At 42.5% G+C, this 20,421-nt stretch overlaps 1 protein-coding gene across 5 annotated transcripts in view; it reads right to left on the reverse strand.

Annotated features, from left to right (window-relative positions):
- Positions 1-20,421, reverse strand: part of Tnrc6a (trinucleotide repeat containing adaptor 6A) — a 175,906-nt gene that overhangs the window by 12,074 nt on the left and 143,411 nt on the right. For 3 of the 5 annotated variants that reach the window (XR_003734367.2, XM_028867874.2, XM_028867875.2), the window contains exons 6-17: positions 15,314-17,896; positions 13,725-13,901; positions 12,605-12,780; positions 11,422-11,454; positions 9,862-9,942; positions 9,309-9,360; positions 4,468-4,610; positions 3,928-4,074; positions 3,635-3,772; positions 2,911-3,039; positions 2,393-2,470; positions 1,977-2,184 (exon numbers count right to left, since the gene is read on the reverse strand). Coding sequence is in view for 4 of the 5 variants with exons in the window: in XM_028867874.2 (XP_028723707.1) it covers positions 1,977-2,184; positions 2,393-2,470; positions 2,911-3,039; positions 3,635-3,772; positions 3,928-4,074; positions 4,468-4,610; positions 9,309-9,360; positions 9,862-9,942; positions 11,422-11,454; positions 12,605-12,780; positions 13,725-13,901; positions 15,314-17,896 (3,945 nt within the window). In the remaining variant the exon portion in view is untranslated. The remainder of the gene's footprint in view (positions 1-1,976; positions 2,185-2,392; positions 2,471-2,910; positions 3,040-3,634; positions 3,773-3,927; positions 4,075-4,467; positions 4,611-9,308; positions 9,361-9,861; positions 9,943-11,421; positions 11,455-12,604; positions 12,781-13,724; positions 13,902-15,313; positions 17,897-20,421) is intronic. The other 2 variants (XM_028867876.2, XM_028867877.2) reach the window with 2 other exon arrangements.

A 20,421-nucleotide genomic window follows, 5' to 3' on the forward strand; every position in this document is an offset into this window, starting at 1 on the left:
TGTTACAGGTGGGAAACTATTCTTCCATACAAGCTCGATCATTTAAAAACTTCCCAGATAGGAGAGAAAAGTTTTAAGGGGACCATATAAAGTTTGTAATTATACCCCAAGTTTGGCCATTTTCCCAGAGTGCCATGTCTAATATATGATCACTCTCAACTGTCATTTGATTTCAAGTTGATTAATTTCCAGATGGCTGGCTAGCCAAAAGATGCTATTTAACAATAACAGTTCCTACTTCAGCAAGGACACCTAAGAGAAAGACTCCCAGAGCTGACGGCACAATTTATTTGAGTCTTTGCTGACAGAGGTTATGTCCTCAGATAGTCTCTTGGACAAAGGACAGATGATTCTGTCTTATACACTGCTGTCAGAAAACTGATAGCAAGTCAGTGTTTTTAATGTGTGATCCAGGGACTATCAGCTCTAGAATCCCCTCAAATGTTTTGTCATGAAACAGAAGTCTAAACACAGTCCCAAATAGTTCTTATTCTCAAGTTTGAAATTCAATGGTCTTAAATTCTGGTATTAGGCCTGTAATAAATTCTTTAAACCATTCCCAGTTCCACTTTTGCAGAAAATAACCAAATTTTTGCTCGTAGACCTATCAATTAGACCAAGAATTTATAAATATTCTGCATAAAGTTTCAAAAGGTAGCTTAGAGAATATATGGGCTACATAGCTTTCTGTATGTCACTATGCAAAAGCAGCCACAGATAGTATGTTCAAAAAATACCATGGCTCTGTTCCCATAAAACTTGGTGAAACTGGACAGTGAGCCACACTTTGCTCCGAGGCTACAGTGGAGTGTCTCTGGAGATGATGCAGAACGGAAAGGCCACCCGGAAGGAAACCCTGCCCTGCACTTGCTCTCCACAGCCCCGAATCTGTCGAGTGGAGTCACTTCCCTTCATCATCGGTGCCTTCTGTAGTGTCAGCCACGGTGCTAACTGACACAGAAACTGTTGCTGCCAACAAGCCCAAGGATCTTGCCCTAGCACAGAGTTTACTATGTAACATCAGAAGAACCAAATTAGAAACCTCCCAGTCAGAGAGAATTATTAGCAGGACCAACACATACTCCAATTGCTGTCTACAGCCCAGAATATGCTATGAGAACTAAGGTCTTCCTTCAACAGAGCTGGAGTAACAACCACATGGTTCATTTTCATGAAACCACTGTTCAAATGGGAGGAGGCATAAAAAATGAATGAGGTAGGCTTAGCCAAGAATCAAAACATAATCAGGAACCTGGGAAAGAGAAAACATACAAGCCTTGAATTTCCTCAGTGAACAAAAGCCTGGTGATATAGAGGAGAAAATAGGAGACAATTCTTTCTCATACCCATTTTCTTAAGCCAAGTGCAAACCTAATGGGGCCTATCCTCAGTATGTTCCACCAGCAGCACCTGCTCCTCACTTCTCTTCCCAGTAACACTGTCGTCTGCCTTTCTGTCCTGCACACCTACAGTCTGGAGAACACTGTCGTCTGCCTTTCTGTCCTGCACACCTACAGTCTGGAGAACACTGTCGTCTGCCCTTCTGCCCTGCACACCTAGTCTGGAGAACACTGTCATCTGCCTTTCTGTCCTGCACACCTACAGCCTGGAGAACACTGTCGTCTGCCCTTCTGCCCTGCACACCTAGTCTGGAGAACACTGTCATCTGCCTTTCTGTCCTGCACACCTAGTCTGGAGAACACTGTACTCTGCCCTTCTGCTCTGCACACCTACAGTCTGAATTTGAAAACAAGTGTGTCCTTTAGTCTATCCCTCTCAACAGATATACAACTTTCTGAAATACTGTAGTTTTCATGAACAGATAGACACCATCCCTGAAGCATGAAGGTGAGCTTAACCTAGGAGAAAGTACAGTTCCTCTCCACTATGTAGCATCTCTAAGGCCAGCGCTGTGCTGGAGAGCAGAGCTGCAAAGGCAGTGGAGGTGCATGTGTAGTGGCCAAGCAGGAACTCACCTATAGGAAAGTTGCTGAAAGCATTTACTGGCGATGGCCCTTTCTGCAGCTCAGGTGTAGTGTGGGGCATGACATTGTCAAGGAAGGACTTCATGGCTGGCTGATGAAGCGGCTGCTGAGAAGGCGGAGTCTGCTGCTTCACCAGCAGGCTTGGATCAAGTTGACGAGACTGTTGCATCATCTGCTGCTGTACACTAAGAGGTCGACCCTTCAAACAAAATGATTCAGGAAAATTGTGAGGGTGTATCTTTACAGGTGCACATTCTTTATTTTTGAACTCACCTCCTTCTCAGGAGGAAGAACACCAATCAAAGTTCTATAGCTACTATGACTTCTGGACAAACAGCAGACTAAAAAGCCTATTTCATTAAATTTGACACAAATTCTTTATTAACCAGTGGAGAAGGCTTTTCTACCTGCTGGTCTTGCTGCTGTCGGTTAGCAGAAGGCACGCTTCTCGGATTCTGCACCCTCTGCTGCTGCGCTAGCAATCGCTGAAAGATGAAAAGGGTTGTCACGGTACTGTTACAGACCAAATGCCAAGGATGACTGTGGTCAGTAGACCTACAGAACTATACAACCAAGTCACAGAGAAAACCTCTTCCTTACAACAGTTAGCTTGTTTCCAGAAATTCTGCAAAAACCCTGTCTTTAGTCCAATCTAACGTTTGCAATGCTATGGCTAGAACGAAGGGCTTTGCATATGCTAAACTCTACCAATAAAACACCCCCAACACCCAGCTTTCACTTTAACAGGAACTCTCCCCATCCCCCAATCAGGGTTCCCTTCCTGGATCTCCCCTGAAAACATCTTGAACTTCATGTATGTTCACGCTTCATCTTTTCTGACAGGCTATCAGCTCTGTGCAGGCTATGAATACAATGTCTCTGTTTACTGCAGTGCCTGCAAACCAAACAGACAAGAAATACTTACCTGTAACTGGGAGATCTGAGAAAGCTGGTTTAGTTGGGATAGCTGGTTCAGCATGGCTACCTGTTGAGGGCCAAAGAGCGGGTTCAGGCCACCGTTGTTTGGTGCATACTTCAGCAATGAAACTGGAACCTTAGGATCACAATGGTAAGTTAATAATGTTGCTGCAATATCCCAGACTAGCTAAGTATATTGTCAAATTAATTATCAATTGGGCAGTTAAAAGTAGTGGGCTGTTCCATGAAACGTTACAGCCATTCAAAGTGTTTTCCTTACTAAAAAACAGTTCACACACTCTACTTTTTAACCATCCTATTTGACTTTACTGTTGCCCTCCTCAAGATGTTTTACAGAAAAAAGGGTACATTTTAGATTTAAATAACCATTCTTTATCCTTCTCTTACAAGTCTGCAACAACAGCTAATCAGCACTTGTAGTATCTCAAGATATCAATAGTTATTATGATGCCCACTAGTCATCTCAAACATATATTTTAATATTTACTTGTATAAATGTTACATGTATTCAGTTAATCATATGCATGCCTGATGCCCAAAGAGGCCATCAGATTCCCCAGGAATAGAGTTCCAGACAGCTGGGAGCTGTCATGTGGGTGGCAATCAAACTAAGTCCTCTAGAAGAGTAGCCATCACTCCAGCCCCCAAACATAAACTTATTCAAGGTGTTTCCCTAGGAAAATGGAGGAGAGGAGCAGGGGCCTGTCTACCTGAGGGGAGAGTAATGGAGGAGGCACTTGAGCACGGAGATTAGGCTGAGATGAACTGAGAGGTTGTGCTGGAGGCTGCTGCAGGCCCCGGGGTTGTGCTGCTGTGTTTCCAACACCAAACATACTGGGATTGCCATTCTAGAAACAACCAACAAAATTCCCAAGTGATTCTTCAGGGAAAGATGCTCATTATCATTTGATACTACCATTTAAACACAGTAACCACATACAAGAGACGTTACTACTAAGACAGATCATTCAAGAGAAAGCCTACAATGCACATCTGGACTTACCTGTCTAACAGAATTCAAGTTTTGCGTACCCAGCCCTGCTATGGAGCCAAGGGCCTGGTTAGGTAGTGCACTATTTGAAGGGGGAAGCTTCATGCTTTGACTGGACATAAACTGCATGTTTTGGGATTCATCTGCTACAATGCCATCCTGATTGGACAGACAGAAAGATGTGTAACACCAGCCAAGCAAACAAGTAGAAGGGAGAAATCATTGCAGGAACAGAGGAGAAGTCACATGACATTCCAGCACCAACAGGAAACAGGTAGAAAACAGAAGAGATCAGATTAGTGTTAATTCTAGAGCACATAAAAAAAGAGCCAAACACATATTTCATGGGATTAAGAAGAAAATATACACATAACCTCTACACTAAACTGAGATATAAATGAAACAATAAACTAAAAACCCATTAATAGGAAAGGCACTTGATTATATTTTTTTATTACATACATTTTCCCTAAATATTATGCTATTAAGGGTATGGTTGATTAGTCTCAGAGATTAAAAAAAGAAAAAGAAAAAAAGAAAGAAAGATTGTACCTTATCAAAATAAGGATTGCGCTCCATGGAAGACTCTTTGGAAATCTGAGGCCGAGAACCAGGACCTTTCCCGACCGTTCGATTGTAATCACCAATATTTAGGCTATGTTTATCTATCTCCATTCGTTTGTCTTGTAACATTCCTAATAAATGTAAGTAACTATTATTAGTAGGAAGAGATTCAATTTATTTCATTTAGAAAAGTAGAAAGCAAAATGCCCACTTTCCAAAATGAAACAATTTCTGCTTCAACAAACACATGTAAAAACTACATTTCTATTTCATAAATTCTGTACCTTACATATTTTAAACAGACAGTAATATCTTAATGAACCAATTAACTTGAAAGGGGACTGGTAAGCAGAAAGCAGCTAACAATCTCATTTTAAAGACTTCTTAAGCAACTTACGACATCTTACATCATCTCTTATCTACTTAACATTTTATGTATATATGGTTACTCTTGGAGATATGTCCCTTCCCCAAGATAGGGTCTTTCTTTGGCCTCACCAGTTAGGATAGACTGGCTAGCCAGGCAGCTCCAGGAATCCTCCTGTGTCTGCCTCTCCAGCTGTGGGAATATAGGTGCATGCCAGTATGCATGGTATTTTTGTGGGTACTGAGGAATGAACCACAAATCCTTGTTTGTGAAGCAAGAACTTTAACCAACTGAGCATTTTCCCACCCCTAATCTGCTTAATTTTATAATAAAAATAATTTCTACTAGCAAGTAACAAGATAACAACAAAAAACCCACCCACTTTGATAAACCACCATCTATTAAATGCTTACTATGTGTCAAATGTCACTTTAAATGTTCCAGTTACAATGGAAGCTAGAGACCAGAAAGGGCAATGTCTTCCCCTCTATAAGATATCAGCTATTGTCTGGCTAGGCATGGTGGTACACACCTTTAATCCCAGCACTCTGGAAACAGAGGCAGGTGGACCTCTGAGTTCGAGGCCAGCCTGGTCAAAAGAGTAAGTTCCAGTACAGTCAGAGCTACATAGTGAGACTTTGTCTCAAAACAAAAAACAAACTCTGGAGAACCCAACAGTGCTTTATCCTAATCACTGCACTGGCTGGGCTGGCATTTCTTCTCCTCTCCACAAGTAAGACCACCACCTCTTTTACATTGGGTATATACCCAGTGGGTATATATATCATTGTGGAGAGCACTTGATTATGCCTCTAACATTCACTCACTACCACGGTTTCATTGTTACCACCCCCCAATCAAGTGACCCACCCAATAAAAAAACTTCATATTCTGAATTCTGACTTAGCATATCTACTTCAGTGGCCTACCATCTCTTAACAAAAATTTCATCTCTTAATTCTACACATTTTCTCAATCCTAGAATCTCACCTGATGATTCTCTGCAAATGTTCTGAGAGGTCTATCACCATCAAAATACTCTCATTCCAAGAAAGTGAAAAAGTTTTCAACAAAAGGAAAAATTTCTTTAAACAGGAACACCTTTTAAAATGCTATTAATTTCTTGAGATACATCAGGTATCTGAAATCTACCTTTTAGTACCTGAAAAACCATCCCCCAATCATCAATAATCCCAAGCAACACACACCAGTACCTACTCTCACTCAAGGCAGACACCTTGGACTCTGTCTTGGTAACAAACCTCTATTGCTACAGCACTGCTAATAATGGCTGGCTACTGGCATGTCCTTTTATTCCAAAGTCATTTTTTGACTGTTCTATGAAAACATATCTAGATCTATTTATCCATTTCCTTTTTTTTTTTTTTGGTTTTTCAAGACAGGGTTTCTCTGGAGTCTGTCCTGGACTAGCTTTGTAGACCAGGCTGGCCTCGAACTCACAGAGATCCACCTGCCTCTGCCTCCCGAGTGCTGGGATTACAGGCGTGCGCCACCACCGCCCGGCTCCATTTTCTTTTGTCAGCCAGCACTGGGGCTTTACCAGAAGCTGCTCCTGGGTCAACGAGGAGTGAAAAGCACGGCTTAAGGGGGTCCAGAGCACTGTTAGCTTCCTCATGCCTGTTTGGTCAGCTCCTCACATACCTCTAAAGAGCACTGTAACAGTGTTTGGTGAACTACCTGTGATTCTGTACATTACCCAGCAAGTTCTACAACTATGACACATCCTAACTTTTCTGCCTTTCAGCAAGCCATGGTAATAGCAGATTTGCCTTCGTGGGGATAGACACATTCTGCATATGAGCTGTTCTTGTCTACAAAGCTATGAATGCGTTCTTCACTGTCCTGGAATACCTCCCTGTACTGTGTCAGGCCATCAGTTCCTTCATAGCAAAAGAAGTGTGGTGACAGCCTTAGGATGTAGAATTACCTGTTTTTACTACACAGGCCATCACCCGAATGTTGTTAGCCAACTGGGTAGAAAAGCTTTTTGAAGATTTGAACAATAACGCCAGCTGGCAGACAACATCCTCCGAGTATAAATTCTGTTCTCCAGGACAGAGTCTGTGGGGCTCAATATACCAGAAACCACAGGTCTGAGGTAGTGGCTCTCTCAGTGATGTCCAGGCCACTTCCAGAGCTCCTGCTTCTGTTCCAGGAACTCTGCCGTTTAGAACCTGGTTCTGGACAAGGCTTCCAACAAGACAAATCTGGTTCTAATGAAATGCACAATAAAGCCAGCCACCTGGAGAATCTGTGCCCTAAATAACAATGAGCAAGCAGACAGGCACAGAACCAGTCTGTGGGCTGAAGCAAATAGCTTTGAACACAGAGTGGAAAACAGTGTTCTGACACTTAGTGAAGGCAGCTGAGATATTCTGGAACTCGGGGAATTTTATGAGTTGCTTCTTAGTACTTCTCTGCTTGGTAAGGGTCACAAAAAACTTAAACAGTAAAAACAGGCAGTACTATTGAGGATGGAAATCTTTGAGATAAAGATTTGAATCAGGCTAGTTAACCCAGAACTATGGCTCCAGTTAAGAATGGGTAAGGAAGGAATAAGAAATGCAAGACAGAACCACCAATACAAATGATGAACTGTGACCAACTAGAGAAAAATGAGGTATAGGCTTAGCAACCCCAGCTTGAAAACCTGAAACTTTCTGTGTGTATGTTGCTCAAAGTATAGGTTTCAGATTATAGATGTGCAACTGGTGGTCTGTGCAAATATTCTCAAATCCAAAATTTCAATATTTGAAATGCTTCTCATCTCACCTGCAGCGTGTCTCATGTTTTCAACTGGTTACTAAATGTGTGCTCATTTGTATGGGCCAGTCATTTCCTTTCTCTTTCCCATTCTGCTTTATTCAAGTTATTGAAAGTTAACTCTAATTTAGTCTTTAGGCAAGAAATTGGCTTGAGGGTCACTTCCTCAGTGACACAATGGCTCTTGGGGATTGCACTCCCTGTCTTCCTCACAAGAAAGCAAGCTGTTGGGAGATGAGTATAAGATGCTCAAGTTCAAGTGTGCACAATGCCTATGGAAGGTGAGGTGTCAAAGGGCTGGGGTGAATGGGACCAACTACTGTTTTATTTACTGCCTCTCAGCACCCACTCCTTACAATTAACATTTTGGGCTAGTTCTTTCTATAAGAGGAGAAATGCATTTTTGTCCTTGATATCATTGTTCTCGTTGCTAGTTGGCACCGAAGCTGTGTGAGTAAAGAGTGCAGCAGAGACACAGCAAGAAAAAAGGGCTAACCCCCAGTTCCAGGATGCTTTCGCTTCCTTCTGTTGCCCAGGCTCCAGGGCTCCCCTCATCAGAAGCTAGCAGCCGCCACCAGGCACAGCAGAGCAGTGCACTGTGCTTCCAGCACAACGTTTTTCTATGAATGGCCCTTCCCCTTTCTCTGAGTGCGGAACTCATGCAATCACAATGGGGCGGCACCACAATAACACACCTGGCTGGTACATGGCCAAGATCTCTATACAAGGTGTGGGTGCTCTGCTGGGCACCATCTCAGCCTCTTTGCCTTTTACAGGCAATCTACTACTACTCTAAGTCATTGTTAGTTAATAATTTGTAATTCATACACATCTTTCCTTACCCATTTTACTGTATTCTCTCTCTCTTTCTCTCTGACTGTACTACCATCTAATAAGCTGTAAGGGCAAAGTGGACTCAAATTTCAACACAAAATCTCCTGTGCCTTCCAGAGCCAACCATTTATAATAATCATCAATTAATCCTACTCTCCAGTGAATTAATCTAGTCATCCCACTGTGTGTGTGTGTGTGTGTGTGTGTGTGTGTGTGTGTGTGTGTGTTGGGTGGGGTAACACAGAGGGGGACTGTTTGGGGAAAGGACCAGTAGGGAGGGGAAAGAGGAAATCACAGATATTTATGAAAATACTCTAATAATACACAATTACAAAAGAATCTCTTTAACCGGCAAACTCTTGATTAGCCCCCACCTAGTTATCTAGCACCTTCACCTGAGTCAGGCTGCACCAGCTACCCCAACCCTGCCTTCCTTCAGCCACCACCTTAGATAGATGTCTTGTCTCAGTCATGGACTGCTTGGCATTTCAGACTATGGTTTGGGATGTATCCATCATTTATCTAAGTCTTTATTATGCATAGTCCTCTGATCCAGACTACTAAGTCTTCCACTCAAACAACCTCCTCTTGATGGGACTCTGCGACAACACAGACTGGCAGACACTACACTCCCTGAGATGTGCAGTGATGTGTCCTTTAAGGGAACATCAAAACTCACTCACTGAAGTGTGCTCACACAGTGCAGCAGCATCAAGCAGTCTGCAGTTAGGAGCCAGGGCTGCTCTCCTGCACTGGGTAAGGGCTCTTTCAGCAAGACCTTAACTTAGCTAGGCTTGTTTACCAGTGAGAAACACCAACTCAGAAGGATTGAATTTTCTCTCACCTCCAGAAAGATCCATCTTATTGCTCTGTACATTTTCTTCTGGTGAGTCTCTCTGAAGGAGGAAAAAGCAACATGTTAGCAGACTTTACCAAGGAAAACAAAAAATGAACTACTTTCTTGTATTTTATCATCTAAAATGCAAGCACATCATACATTTTTTTCTTTTTTAAACTGTATTTATGTGTTTGGCGTATGTGTGCAAGTGCCTGCAGAAGTCAAAACAGAGTTTCAGATGCCCTGGAGCTAGAGTAAAGTAGTTGTAAACCACCCCCCAATAGGTAATGGGAACCCTGGTCCTCTAAAGAGGAAAAAGTGCTAGGAACTGTGGAATTGTCTCTCCAGTTCTTTTTTAAAATGTATTATGTTTTAGTATATTTTTAATCTGCAGAAAATTATAAAACTTAAGAATTAAGGTTTGGCAAATTTTACTCTATTCATATTTTAAAGACTTAAAGATGAGGAATAATTTTTAACAAAATAAAATAATAAAACTGGGATAAATTATGAACCACCACTAAAGAGGGTAGAGGTTGCTAAGAAAACATATACTTACTGAAAAACTGATATTTGAAAACTGTTTAACAAATGGATTTATCCACGCATCTTCTTGTTTGTTTCCACCTTTCATCATTCCCTTTGTAAAATAAAAGAGTAGAAAAGATGCCATGGCCATCTCTAATTATCTGGACATAGTGATGGACTAATAAAACTTCAAGACAATTCCCAACTCCCATTTTTAGCCAATATTTTCTCCTTCAATCAACTCTTACCAGAGTTGTTAGCAATTAAATAAATAAACTCATTTGATTTTCAACTTCCTTTGCTCCAGTCCTCTGGTATAGCTGTAATGTATAGAGAAATCTCTAAAGGCAGGCAGTCAGAAGGAAAAGACAAAAGCAAAGGGCCTCACTGACCCGTGGAGAAAACCGGGCCTCTGTGTAATGGAAGTCTCACTATGGGCTGCTCCCACTTCACAAATAGACCATGCTCTCTGACATGTATCATCATTGGGAGTTTTGGAATTCTTATACCAAAGTAAAAAAACAGTAAGTAGGTTCTCAAGTTAGTCTTAACAAAACAATTTAATCCATAATTTAATCATGATAGAAGCACTTTACTGAAAAACCAAATCCCCCCAAAAACCTACTAAGTATTTATACATGATAATGTCTTTTTAAAAAGTTTCAACTTGTGTTGCTAAGAACACAATGTTGTGAGCAGCAGCTGAGCTGCTTGGGTGGGCTGGGCAGTACATTGAGAACCAAGGGGCCATGACTGGCAGCAGTCCCAGGGGAAAGCTGGAAGCCACAGAGACAGAGGCCTCACAGTGATGTGATGACCAAAGGACCTCCTCTGTGTATTAATGTCCCTTTCCCAATGCTACTACCTGTTCCTTCTGACTGTGAAACAGAGCACAGCTTCTTAACTCCCCACAAAGGCAGATTTCTAAAGCAAGCACCTAACCCTCTCCAAAGGTTCTGAAGGCATCTCTGGTTCCTGCTCCCCTTCCATTGCCCCCCATGGTCTGAACAATTGTCAACCTCTGCCCCTTCCATTCTTAAATGTGCTTCTGACTGTTTCTCCTTTCCACCTGGAATGTTGTAGTAGCCTCCTGAGATCCCTACCTCTGGTCCTTCTTCTACTCCAACTGGTATTACACACAAACATTAGGTGGCTCTCTTTAAGTAAGGTTTTCAAAGGCCACTGAAGTTGCTTTCTACTCAATTTCACTGGCTCTGTACTTCACAGTGAAGAATGGAAGGTCAAGTTTTTTAGAAAGATGACAACACTTTCATTATCTATCCTTCCTCTAACTGCAGAGCCAGCTTTCTTTGTCACTTCTTTTTAGAAATCTACCTTTCAGTTCTATCAGGCCACCCCAGGCATCTTCCACATCCCAGCACACACTTGTGTGGAGCTCAATAGCCGATGAAGCTTGCCTGATGCCCCACCAGAGACTAGGAGCCCCTGAAGGGCCGCTCTTTAGTGTATTGGAACCCCAGCACCAAGCACAGTACCTGGCACACAGCAGAAGCTAAATAAGAGTTTGCAGTTGCTTTCTAAAGATTTTTACTAGTAGAGACAAAGGAGAAAGAGTAAAAAGGCTACACACCCTTTCCCTTCTCCTTTTTTTGCCACTCAGACCCTGTAAGGAAAGACAAAGTCACAAAACAGCATGGTCCAGTGGGAAGCACAAGGTTTTGAATCTCCAGACCTAAACTTAAGTCCTCGCTCGCTATGTCACTTACTAGTTAGGCAATTTTGGGCAAGTCACCACATTTTCCAGTCTCAACTTCCTCCTCAGTGGCCTATCTCAGAAGGTTAGGAGGACCAAATGATTTATGTAAAACATGTAAAAGCACATCATAAGCTACATGGCCAGGCATCCATAGGCAAATCCAGCCAAATGAAAAAATTACAAAATGAAAATGGCAGGTCCTAGAATTGAATCCCAGGATTAAAAGGGAATAACCTTGGCCTTGAACTAGGCCAGGTGCCCACTAAATACATGACTTATCAATAATAAATCAAAAGATAATCATTCTCAAATAGGGCGATGAGGACATTTTAGACTGAGTCACTTGTGAGACTGGTAACCTATTTTGAAAGATGTCCCAGGAGAATATGCCTCCAGCCCCCAACCCCCTATACTACTTCCCAGGATGCAGTGGTTCCTAAACCTGGCTCTACATTAGACATTATTTGGTAAGCTGGGTGCAATTTCCAAAACTTGGGATACAGAAAACCTTGGGATACAGTAGACTATGTGTTAAACAAGTACAATCCATTTCTCATGTAAAGCCAGGTATGGGAACACAATCTGCAACTCGGCCCCTTCCTGGGGATTTTCATACCAGGACCTGAGGGATGAGGAAGGGACATTGATGATCAGTGAATAAAGAGAATGGTGACTCTCGGTAAGGGGAAAACTGGGACTCTGAGTGAGGAGGTAAAAATGCAAGATGGAGATGAACTGGCAGTGAAATGGAGTCAACATGGAGATTTGCCCTTCTCTTCATCCTCACCACTGCTGGTACCACCTGGGGCTGGGGTTGCCCCAAGCAGTACTGGTGGAGCTGAGGAGGAGAGAAATCCCGAGCTGTAGCAGTGGGGAGAAAGGAAGTTCCCGTGGTCTTACGTTTTTCTAGGTAGCTGCCCATTCAAGAGGCTACACCTAAGTTGGGGGCTGCCTGGACTGTACTGACTGCCATAAATGGGCAGAAGAGATTAATTTTCTATGGGTAAACTACCTTTGAGATTTAAAGTTTCAAGAGCAAAGCTCATGAAATGTTTACCTTTGATGACATTTTCTTGGTATATGGTGGCCAATTTAAGGATGAGTTAAGCTCTTGAGACGAGTTACTGTTCCACATTCCAATCTCTACATCCTCCTCCTCTTCCCAGCCAGTGGGGCGACTTCCAGGTAATGGCATATCATCACCACACCAGCCATCTTGCATAGATTTGGGCCCTGATTTGTAGATTTGTGATACAAAGACAAATAGACTTTAATGAAACAATGCATCCAAGAAGTCAAGCATATACCAAAGTGCAGAGACACTGGAGCTAAACAAAACACACCTTTACTTCTCAAATATATGCAATAGAAAAGGTGTATTTATACTGCATTGAAAGTTCACTGCAAAGAATTAAAACATCAAATGAAACTTTCCATGTTTTCACAAATCAAAGACTTTTCTTTTTCAAGACAGAGTTTCTCTGTGTAGCTTTGGAGCCTTTCCTGGAACTTGCTCTGTAGACCAGGTTGGCCTCAAACTCACACAGATGTGCCTACCTCTGCCTCCTGAATGCTGGGACTAAAGGTGTGTGTCAGCACTACCCAGCCAATCAGAGTGTTACTAAACAGAGGCAATGGCAGCTTCTTGCATGTACCCATTTGATCTTTAAAATGACATAAAGGACAGTGAGGATGGATGAGGCACAAAAGAATCAGTTTTGTATGTTTCTACAAGACTGGTCAAGGAGTACTGAAACCACAGGTAGCAAGCAATTATGCTCCACAGACAGCCCTTGGAGTTCCTACAAGGTGTCCTAAGCCCAACATGGTAAAAGAACAACATTCACCTGAATCTCAGGGTCTTTCCAATTCAAGATTTGATGGTTTGGACATTTGTCCCATGTTATACTATTTAGTCTCTCTGGTTGAATGGCATAAAAGCTGTCAGTTTTAAATAATCCAATAAGGTGAGAAAGAAATTAGATTTGGTGGAGGATATGTAAGTCATTAGTGGTTACAGTTTTGAGAAAAATATATTGAACATCATATAGAATAAACCATATCATCCTGCTACACCAGTGACAATTTAGGAGCACTTGCCTATTATTTAAATGTAGTTTATGAGTTCATCATCAGCACCACTACAAAACAGTTACTAAAGATCAAAAATGACTCACCAGATTTGCTTAATGATTGTGGACCAACAGAGCTGGAGCCCCACGTGGATGCACTGGATGCTGCAGTAATGGGTTCTCCCCAGCTGGGACCACTGTCTATGGGCTTACCCCAGGCTGAAGTACCATTATCCACAGTCGTGGCTGGAGTAGAAGGCTCCCCCCAGGGCTCACCCCAGCCTTTAGAAAATGTGAGAAAAGAAGTCATCAGCATAGACAGAAGGAAGTACAGCAAATAAAGGACAAGGAAGTACTGTAAACCACACGCAGAACTTCACAGTCACATACTGAATAACGATGCTGTGACAAGCATGAGGCACATTTTTATGTGAAGAACAAAAATTATTCTGCACTAATATAATTTAACTGTACAATGTTGTAACCTTTTCTTTCAAAACTGCCTTCTGGTGCTAGGGCAGATTCTCTTGAATAATTTAATTATAGCAAATCATCTTCCTTTGCGGATGAAGTTAGTTCCTAGAAATGCCAGGTTCTTCTGAATGGAAGCTTGTGAACTAAGGCAGGCGTGGTGTGAAGGGTTCTACGAGTCACACTTGACTGAAAGGACACCCTTCCCACAGCACTGTTGTGGAGAACAATGGACTATATGACTACCAATAGGTAAGCAACCTACGTTATACACACTGGGTAATGTTCACTTAAAAGCATACAGGAAAAAAAGGTCTACACTATTATGTTAAAGTTGTCTAAAACCAAGAAAAAAAAAAAAAGCCACAAAAATTTTGTTTAAAGAACAAAAACAGCCGGGCGTTGGTGGCGCACGCCTTTAATCCCAGCACTCGGGAGGCAGAGCCAGGCGGATCTCTGTGAGTTCGAGGCCAGCCTGGGCTACCAAGTGAGCTCCAGGAAAGCTACACAGAGAAACCCTGTCTCGAAAAACCAAAAAAAAAAAAAAAAAAAAAAAAAAAAAGAACAAAAACAAAGATGCTTGCCCTAAGAGTTAAACATAAATCAACAAACTAGACTCATATTTACAAACAAACAAACAAAGCAAACCACAATTAAGTACCAAGAGAATTCATGAAAACATTGCCATTTCCCTATCCAACAAAACATCACTCAACAAAACCTCAAAGGAAATACAGGCCTGTCACATTTGGAAAAAATTTATACGGAAAAAAATTCACTCAGTACAGGGGAGGATAAGTAGGAATATACTAGAAAGATACAGTGCAATGTTTTAGACACACACACTATATCCATTATCATTTGAGTAGATGTAGACTTCTAATTTAGATGCCTAATTTAGAAAATTCCTCTAACATTAAATACCAATTATCTACAGTACTGTACTCAGTCATTTGGCTTTATTGTATTTCAATAATAAAACCAAACAGTTCAGCCTTGCCTCAGAATAACTGAGAGAGGTATGTAACAATGCCACTTAACCCATTCTACACTCCTAACAGAGAATAGAGTATGTAAGACAGAGCTGTTGCCTGGTGAACACGACCCCTGGAGCACAGCTCGAGGCCTCGATGTGCTCAAGTGCTCTGCTGAATAAATCTATGACAGTGTGTCAGCACAAGCTTGCTTCCAGAACAACACTGGACTCCAAAGAGGACGCTTACCAGAGCCACCGCTTGCCTCCTTGCTTGAGACAGCATTTGCAGACGGCAGCAGCCGATGCATCTGCGCTTGCTGGTCGGGGCGGCCGCTGCCATCCGGGATGTTTTTATTCCACATGTTCACATTTTTGTAGTTGTATTTGCTCGGATCGCCCCAAGCTGAAGTTCCATCGTCAATCTCCATTTTTCGTCGTATAGATTCTGGGGATGGCTCCTCCCAGCCTGTGGGTTCTTCCTCCTTTGTTGGAGCTGGAATAGGTCCTCCCAGCCAGCCTGTACCAGAAGGCTTGCCGGTGGCTGGTGGAATTCCCCACGATCCAACAATGTCTTGTTGCTTGTTCCAATCTGGAGAACTAACTGGTTTTGATGAATCTCCCCAACCTAGAGACTGATTACACTTTGGAGGGTCTCCCCATCCCTGGGAAGAATTAGGTTTAGAAGATTCATCCCATCCTGATGAATTATTTGGATTTATATTATTTCCCCAAGTAAAAGAACTAGTTTTACCAAGTTCATTCCAACCAGAAACGGACCTGTCACTGTCACTACCTCCTGAGCTGGATTTCTTATTAGCCTCACCCCAATGGTTACTCCTGGAAGTTTCTCCCCAATTATCACTGGCAGAAATGGACCAACCTTGGCTTGACTTTTGTCCATCACCCCACCCCTGTTTGTTCTTTTGCGAATCATTCCATGCAGACTTCTCTTCTTTGCAATTCCCCCACTGATTGCTCTTGATCATTCCTGTAGCAGCAGAATCATCTTCCCACCCCCCCTGGCAGTTTGAGCCTTTGGAATCTCCCCACCTCAGAGTAGGTTTGGGATCGCCCCACCCTGATACAGATGAGGTATCATTACTATTAGGGCTAGTCTTATCTACACATGCCCCTGAGTTAAAAGTCTGTGTTGCAGAGCTTCCCCAGGCCTCTGTCCCATTGTCAGTCTTTCTTTCCCCTCTTGGTGATGTTTCTGTATCCCAGGCAGTATTCTGCTTAATAGGAGTCTGTCCCCAACCGGAGTTGGACAGGACACGTGGATCTAAGTCAGTTCTGTTTACAATGCTTTGGAGTAATGTGTGCTGATCGATTTTCCGTCTGTCTCTACTCTGCCCTTCCCCGGTTACTTTCTCTTCCAGGCGTCCAGTGCTCTCTGCACTGCCATCACTCTCCACTGCGCCTCCTGTTTTGGCCCACACACTGCTTTGCTCACTTGTCTGGGATGTGGCAGAACCCTGATCCTCTTCCTCAGTAGATTTCCATCCATTTGTAAACTTCTTACCATTGCCATTTGCACTGTCATTGGAATGCTGATTGCTAGGCAGTTTGTTCCACTCAACACTGGGTAGACTAGTGCCAGTGTTCTGTGCAGGACTTCCCCATCCTCTTCGACTTCCTCCAGAGTTCGCCCCATTTCCACTTCCCCATGGTGAACTCTGGGAATTCGTTGTCCCAGGCTCCCAAACACCTCCCCCTTTGTTTGTGTGAACTTGAAAGTTAGTGCCTATTGGCCCATTCATGCCAGGCTGCATTAGAGTTGCATTCACAGTGTCACCATTGGCTTGGCCGTTAGGGCCTGCACATTTGTCTCCAGAGTAATTAGAACCATAGGCACCCCATGTAGTACCGTAGGAGCCTCCAGTTTTTGACTCTCCATTGCTAAGGTGAGAAAGGGAAGTGCCATTCATAACTGACGGAGCCTGTATCTGAGGATGATTCATTGTGCTCACACGCCAGGCCCCTGGATTACTAGTAGGCAGTTCATTATTCTGTACTGAACCGGAGTTTGGTAAACTAGAGGTCATAAAGTTAGTAGTGTTATTTGGTCCAGTTGTTTCAGTGGTGATATTCTGAGGTTGACCACTGAACGAAACCTTCTGTGTACCACTTACTTCAGGCTCACACGTTTCCTGAAGGCTGCCCCAGGTACCATGGGTAGAAGAGCCACTGACTTTAGAGTTGATACTCTGATTGTTAGGCATCTGGCCTATGGTACTACACTGAATATTGATGCCAGAACTCCCACTCCCTACAGGCCCTTTTAGGGCAAGTCCATTGTTTTCTAATACTGGCCAGGCACCATGGTTGCTAGCTGAATTCAAAGTGCTTGGATTTAACCCTCCATTTGATGAAGAACTTACAGTGCCCCAAGCATTCATTCTATTGTTACTACTTTCTGATTTGCTTTCAGGAGCATCCACAGAGACCTGACATGTGCTTATTATGGCTCCATGAGGGAAGCCCCATGGCCCAGTACTACTTCCATGACCCACATTATTGCTGCTGCTACCAACCACAAACTTGCTTTGAGAACCGAGTCCAGTGCTGTTGCGAAGGCCATCTTTTTCACCACCTGTGTTCCCTGAAGCCATGACAGTGATGTTTCTCTCTGACTCAGAACTGGAGGCAGAATCAGCATCCATACATTCTGAAGCCAACTCGGGATCACTGCCAGGGGCCGAGGGCCATGCTTCTTTTTCCAACAAGTCCTTTACAGCATTCTTAGAGCTTGTGCTACAGTCACTTGTAGAAGACACAGGTCCCCGCTGGCAATTTTCATAATGGGATCCTGAAGTATTATGATTTATATCTAGAATAAAGGAGAAGTACAACTATTTATAAAGTGTTAACCATTTCCAAAATGATTTTAGTAGGCTGAGAAGAATGATGATCCATTAGATACATGTCGCTCCTTAGCATTAGCAAGATGCTCCGCAGTATGGCTGAGGCACTGGTTGTCTTCCAGCCACCAATTCTCCATGGTCAGTAATTTCACAGGCAGAATTATGCTGCTTCATTCCACACCCTACAGTATTGCATAGAACAGAAAGCCCCATAGGAATACCTGCTAAATGTACAAACTGGTAAAATCCCAACAAATCAAGAATTTTGGAGTAGGAAAGACTGGGTGGCAGTGATGAATTAGGGCAATCCAGGCTCAGAGACTTGACTTGGGAGAAAATGGACTAGGGAGTAAGGAGCCCAAAATGATTCAGTTTCCTAAAATAGCTTTCTATGAAACTCCTTTGGGTGTTGTAACAATTTTGTAAAAATCCCAAAGCCTTTGCACTGTATTTCTATTTTACTAGTATATACTTTCAAATACAGTGTTACACACAAGCAAGAATAGTAATTTAGAAAAATTTCCTAATCTACTTTCATAACTATGTTTACTAAGGGACAACAGGGGAAAAATTGGTATGCTGAAAAATCACCAAATTATGATCAGTAATTCAGCAGCTAATACTGAAGGCCATAAGAAACCAATCATATAATCCAAGAATTAGACACACTGCCATGTAACTATCATCTATTTTTATTTATTTTTTCTACAGACAGGGTGGATGTGTGTTTTTGCTAGTTTCTCAGTCTATCTCATTTGGTTTAAGGGTCTGGTGGGTAGAAGTGCATCTGTGACAATGGCTTAAGATATCTGCATGAGGGGTAGCTTACAAGTCTAGAAAGAAATCAGTCACATTAATAGTATGATTTGCTACTATGGAAAAATGAGTCTGCTTCTATTACTTTCTCTCAAGGTATAAAGGCTAAGAAGTAAATGGTGAGTTGTTAAGAATGGCAAGAAAAGCAACTAATGATTGATCTGTAAAATAACCAGTGAGCATATTCAAGGAAGTACTGCGAAGTGCAGACTACTGTTCCCTTTTAGAATTACTTTCTCAAAAAGCATCAGAAACTGGGTGTGGTCACACGTTTGTTGCAAACCCACAAGAGGCAGATTTCTATGACGCAGAGGAAGTCTAGACTATGCAGTAGAAGCCTGTCCTTCTGCCGCCCCCAAAGGCAGTCCATTTAGTTTGTCTTCTAGTCTCCCTGAGAAGAAATAATTCTATACTGTATCACATAGCAGCAGTTCTGCAAACATCTGCACCAAATCTTTGGGACAATTCTAGAGCATAAGTATTGCCCTCACTTTGCAGTAGAGAAACCAAAGGACAGAAGTTAGAAAACTTACAGAAACTGAATGAGAAAAGGAAGATGTGCTAGACAGTTTTATGTCAACTTGACACAAACTAAGTCATGAAAGGAGACATCCTCAATTGAGAAAATGCCTCTAGGCCAGGCATTGTGGTGCAAGTTTAATCTCAACACTCAGGCCAGCTGGTCTACATATAACCCCTTTCTTGAAAAACAAAACCAAACAAATAACAACAACAAAATGCCTCCATAAGATGAGGCTGTAGGCAAACCTGTAGAGCATTTTCTTCATGATTGATGGGAGAGGGCCTAGCCTACTGTGGATGGTGTCATCCCTGGGCTGGTGGTCCTGGGTTCTGTAAGAAAGCAGGCTGAGCAAGCCATGGAGAGCAAGTCAGTAAGCAGCACCCCTCCATGTCTCTGCATCAGCTCTTGCCTACAGGTTCCTGCCCGTTTGAGTTCTTTTCCTGAATTCCTTTGATTATGAATTTGATTATGGAAGTGTAAGTCAAATAAACCCTTTCCTCCCCACCTTGCTTTTTGGTCATGGTGCTTCATCACAGCAACAGAAATCCTAAGACACAGGATAAGTTAGAGTCCTTCCATAAATCAAAGTAGCTAGAAATCTGTGACCGGCACACCACCACCACCAGGACTCAAACTTGGATTCTTCATAGTGGCTAGAGGACAACCACCTGTGAAATGAGGTTATGTTATTTTCATTTGAGGGTAGGGAGCACTAGGAGCCGAACCCTTTTCATGTTGGGTAAGCATTTTATCACCAACTTCATTCCTGGTCCTTTGTTGAGATGAGGTCTCTCTGTGTAGTCCAGGCTGGTCTCAATTTGTGAACAGTCTTTCAGCATTAGCCATAAGAATATTGAGATTATAGGCATGTGCTACCAGACCCAGCAAAAAAGGGTACTTTTTAATAAATTTGGTTGTTTGATTAACCATAACTACCTTACACAAAGCATTTAGCTACTGCTGTCAGCAGTTGAGAACTCCATTAAAGGTTGGGCATGGTGGACCATGACTTTAACCCTAGCACTTAGGAGGCAGAGGCAGAAGGATGTGTGTGAGTTTGAGGCCAGCCTACTTTCCTAAATGCTAAACTAATAAAGGAAACGGGTGCCTTAAATAAACTACCTCTAATAAGGTTTGTCTCAGATAAAAATT

This window comes from Peromyscus leucopus, chromosome 1 (assembly GCF_004664715.2).
Source record: "Peromyscus leucopus breed LL Stock chromosome 1, UCI_PerLeu_2.1, whole genome shotgun sequence".
Taxonomy (NCBI): domain Eukaryota; kingdom Metazoa; phylum Chordata; class Mammalia; order Rodentia; family Cricetidae; genus Peromyscus; species Peromyscus leucopus.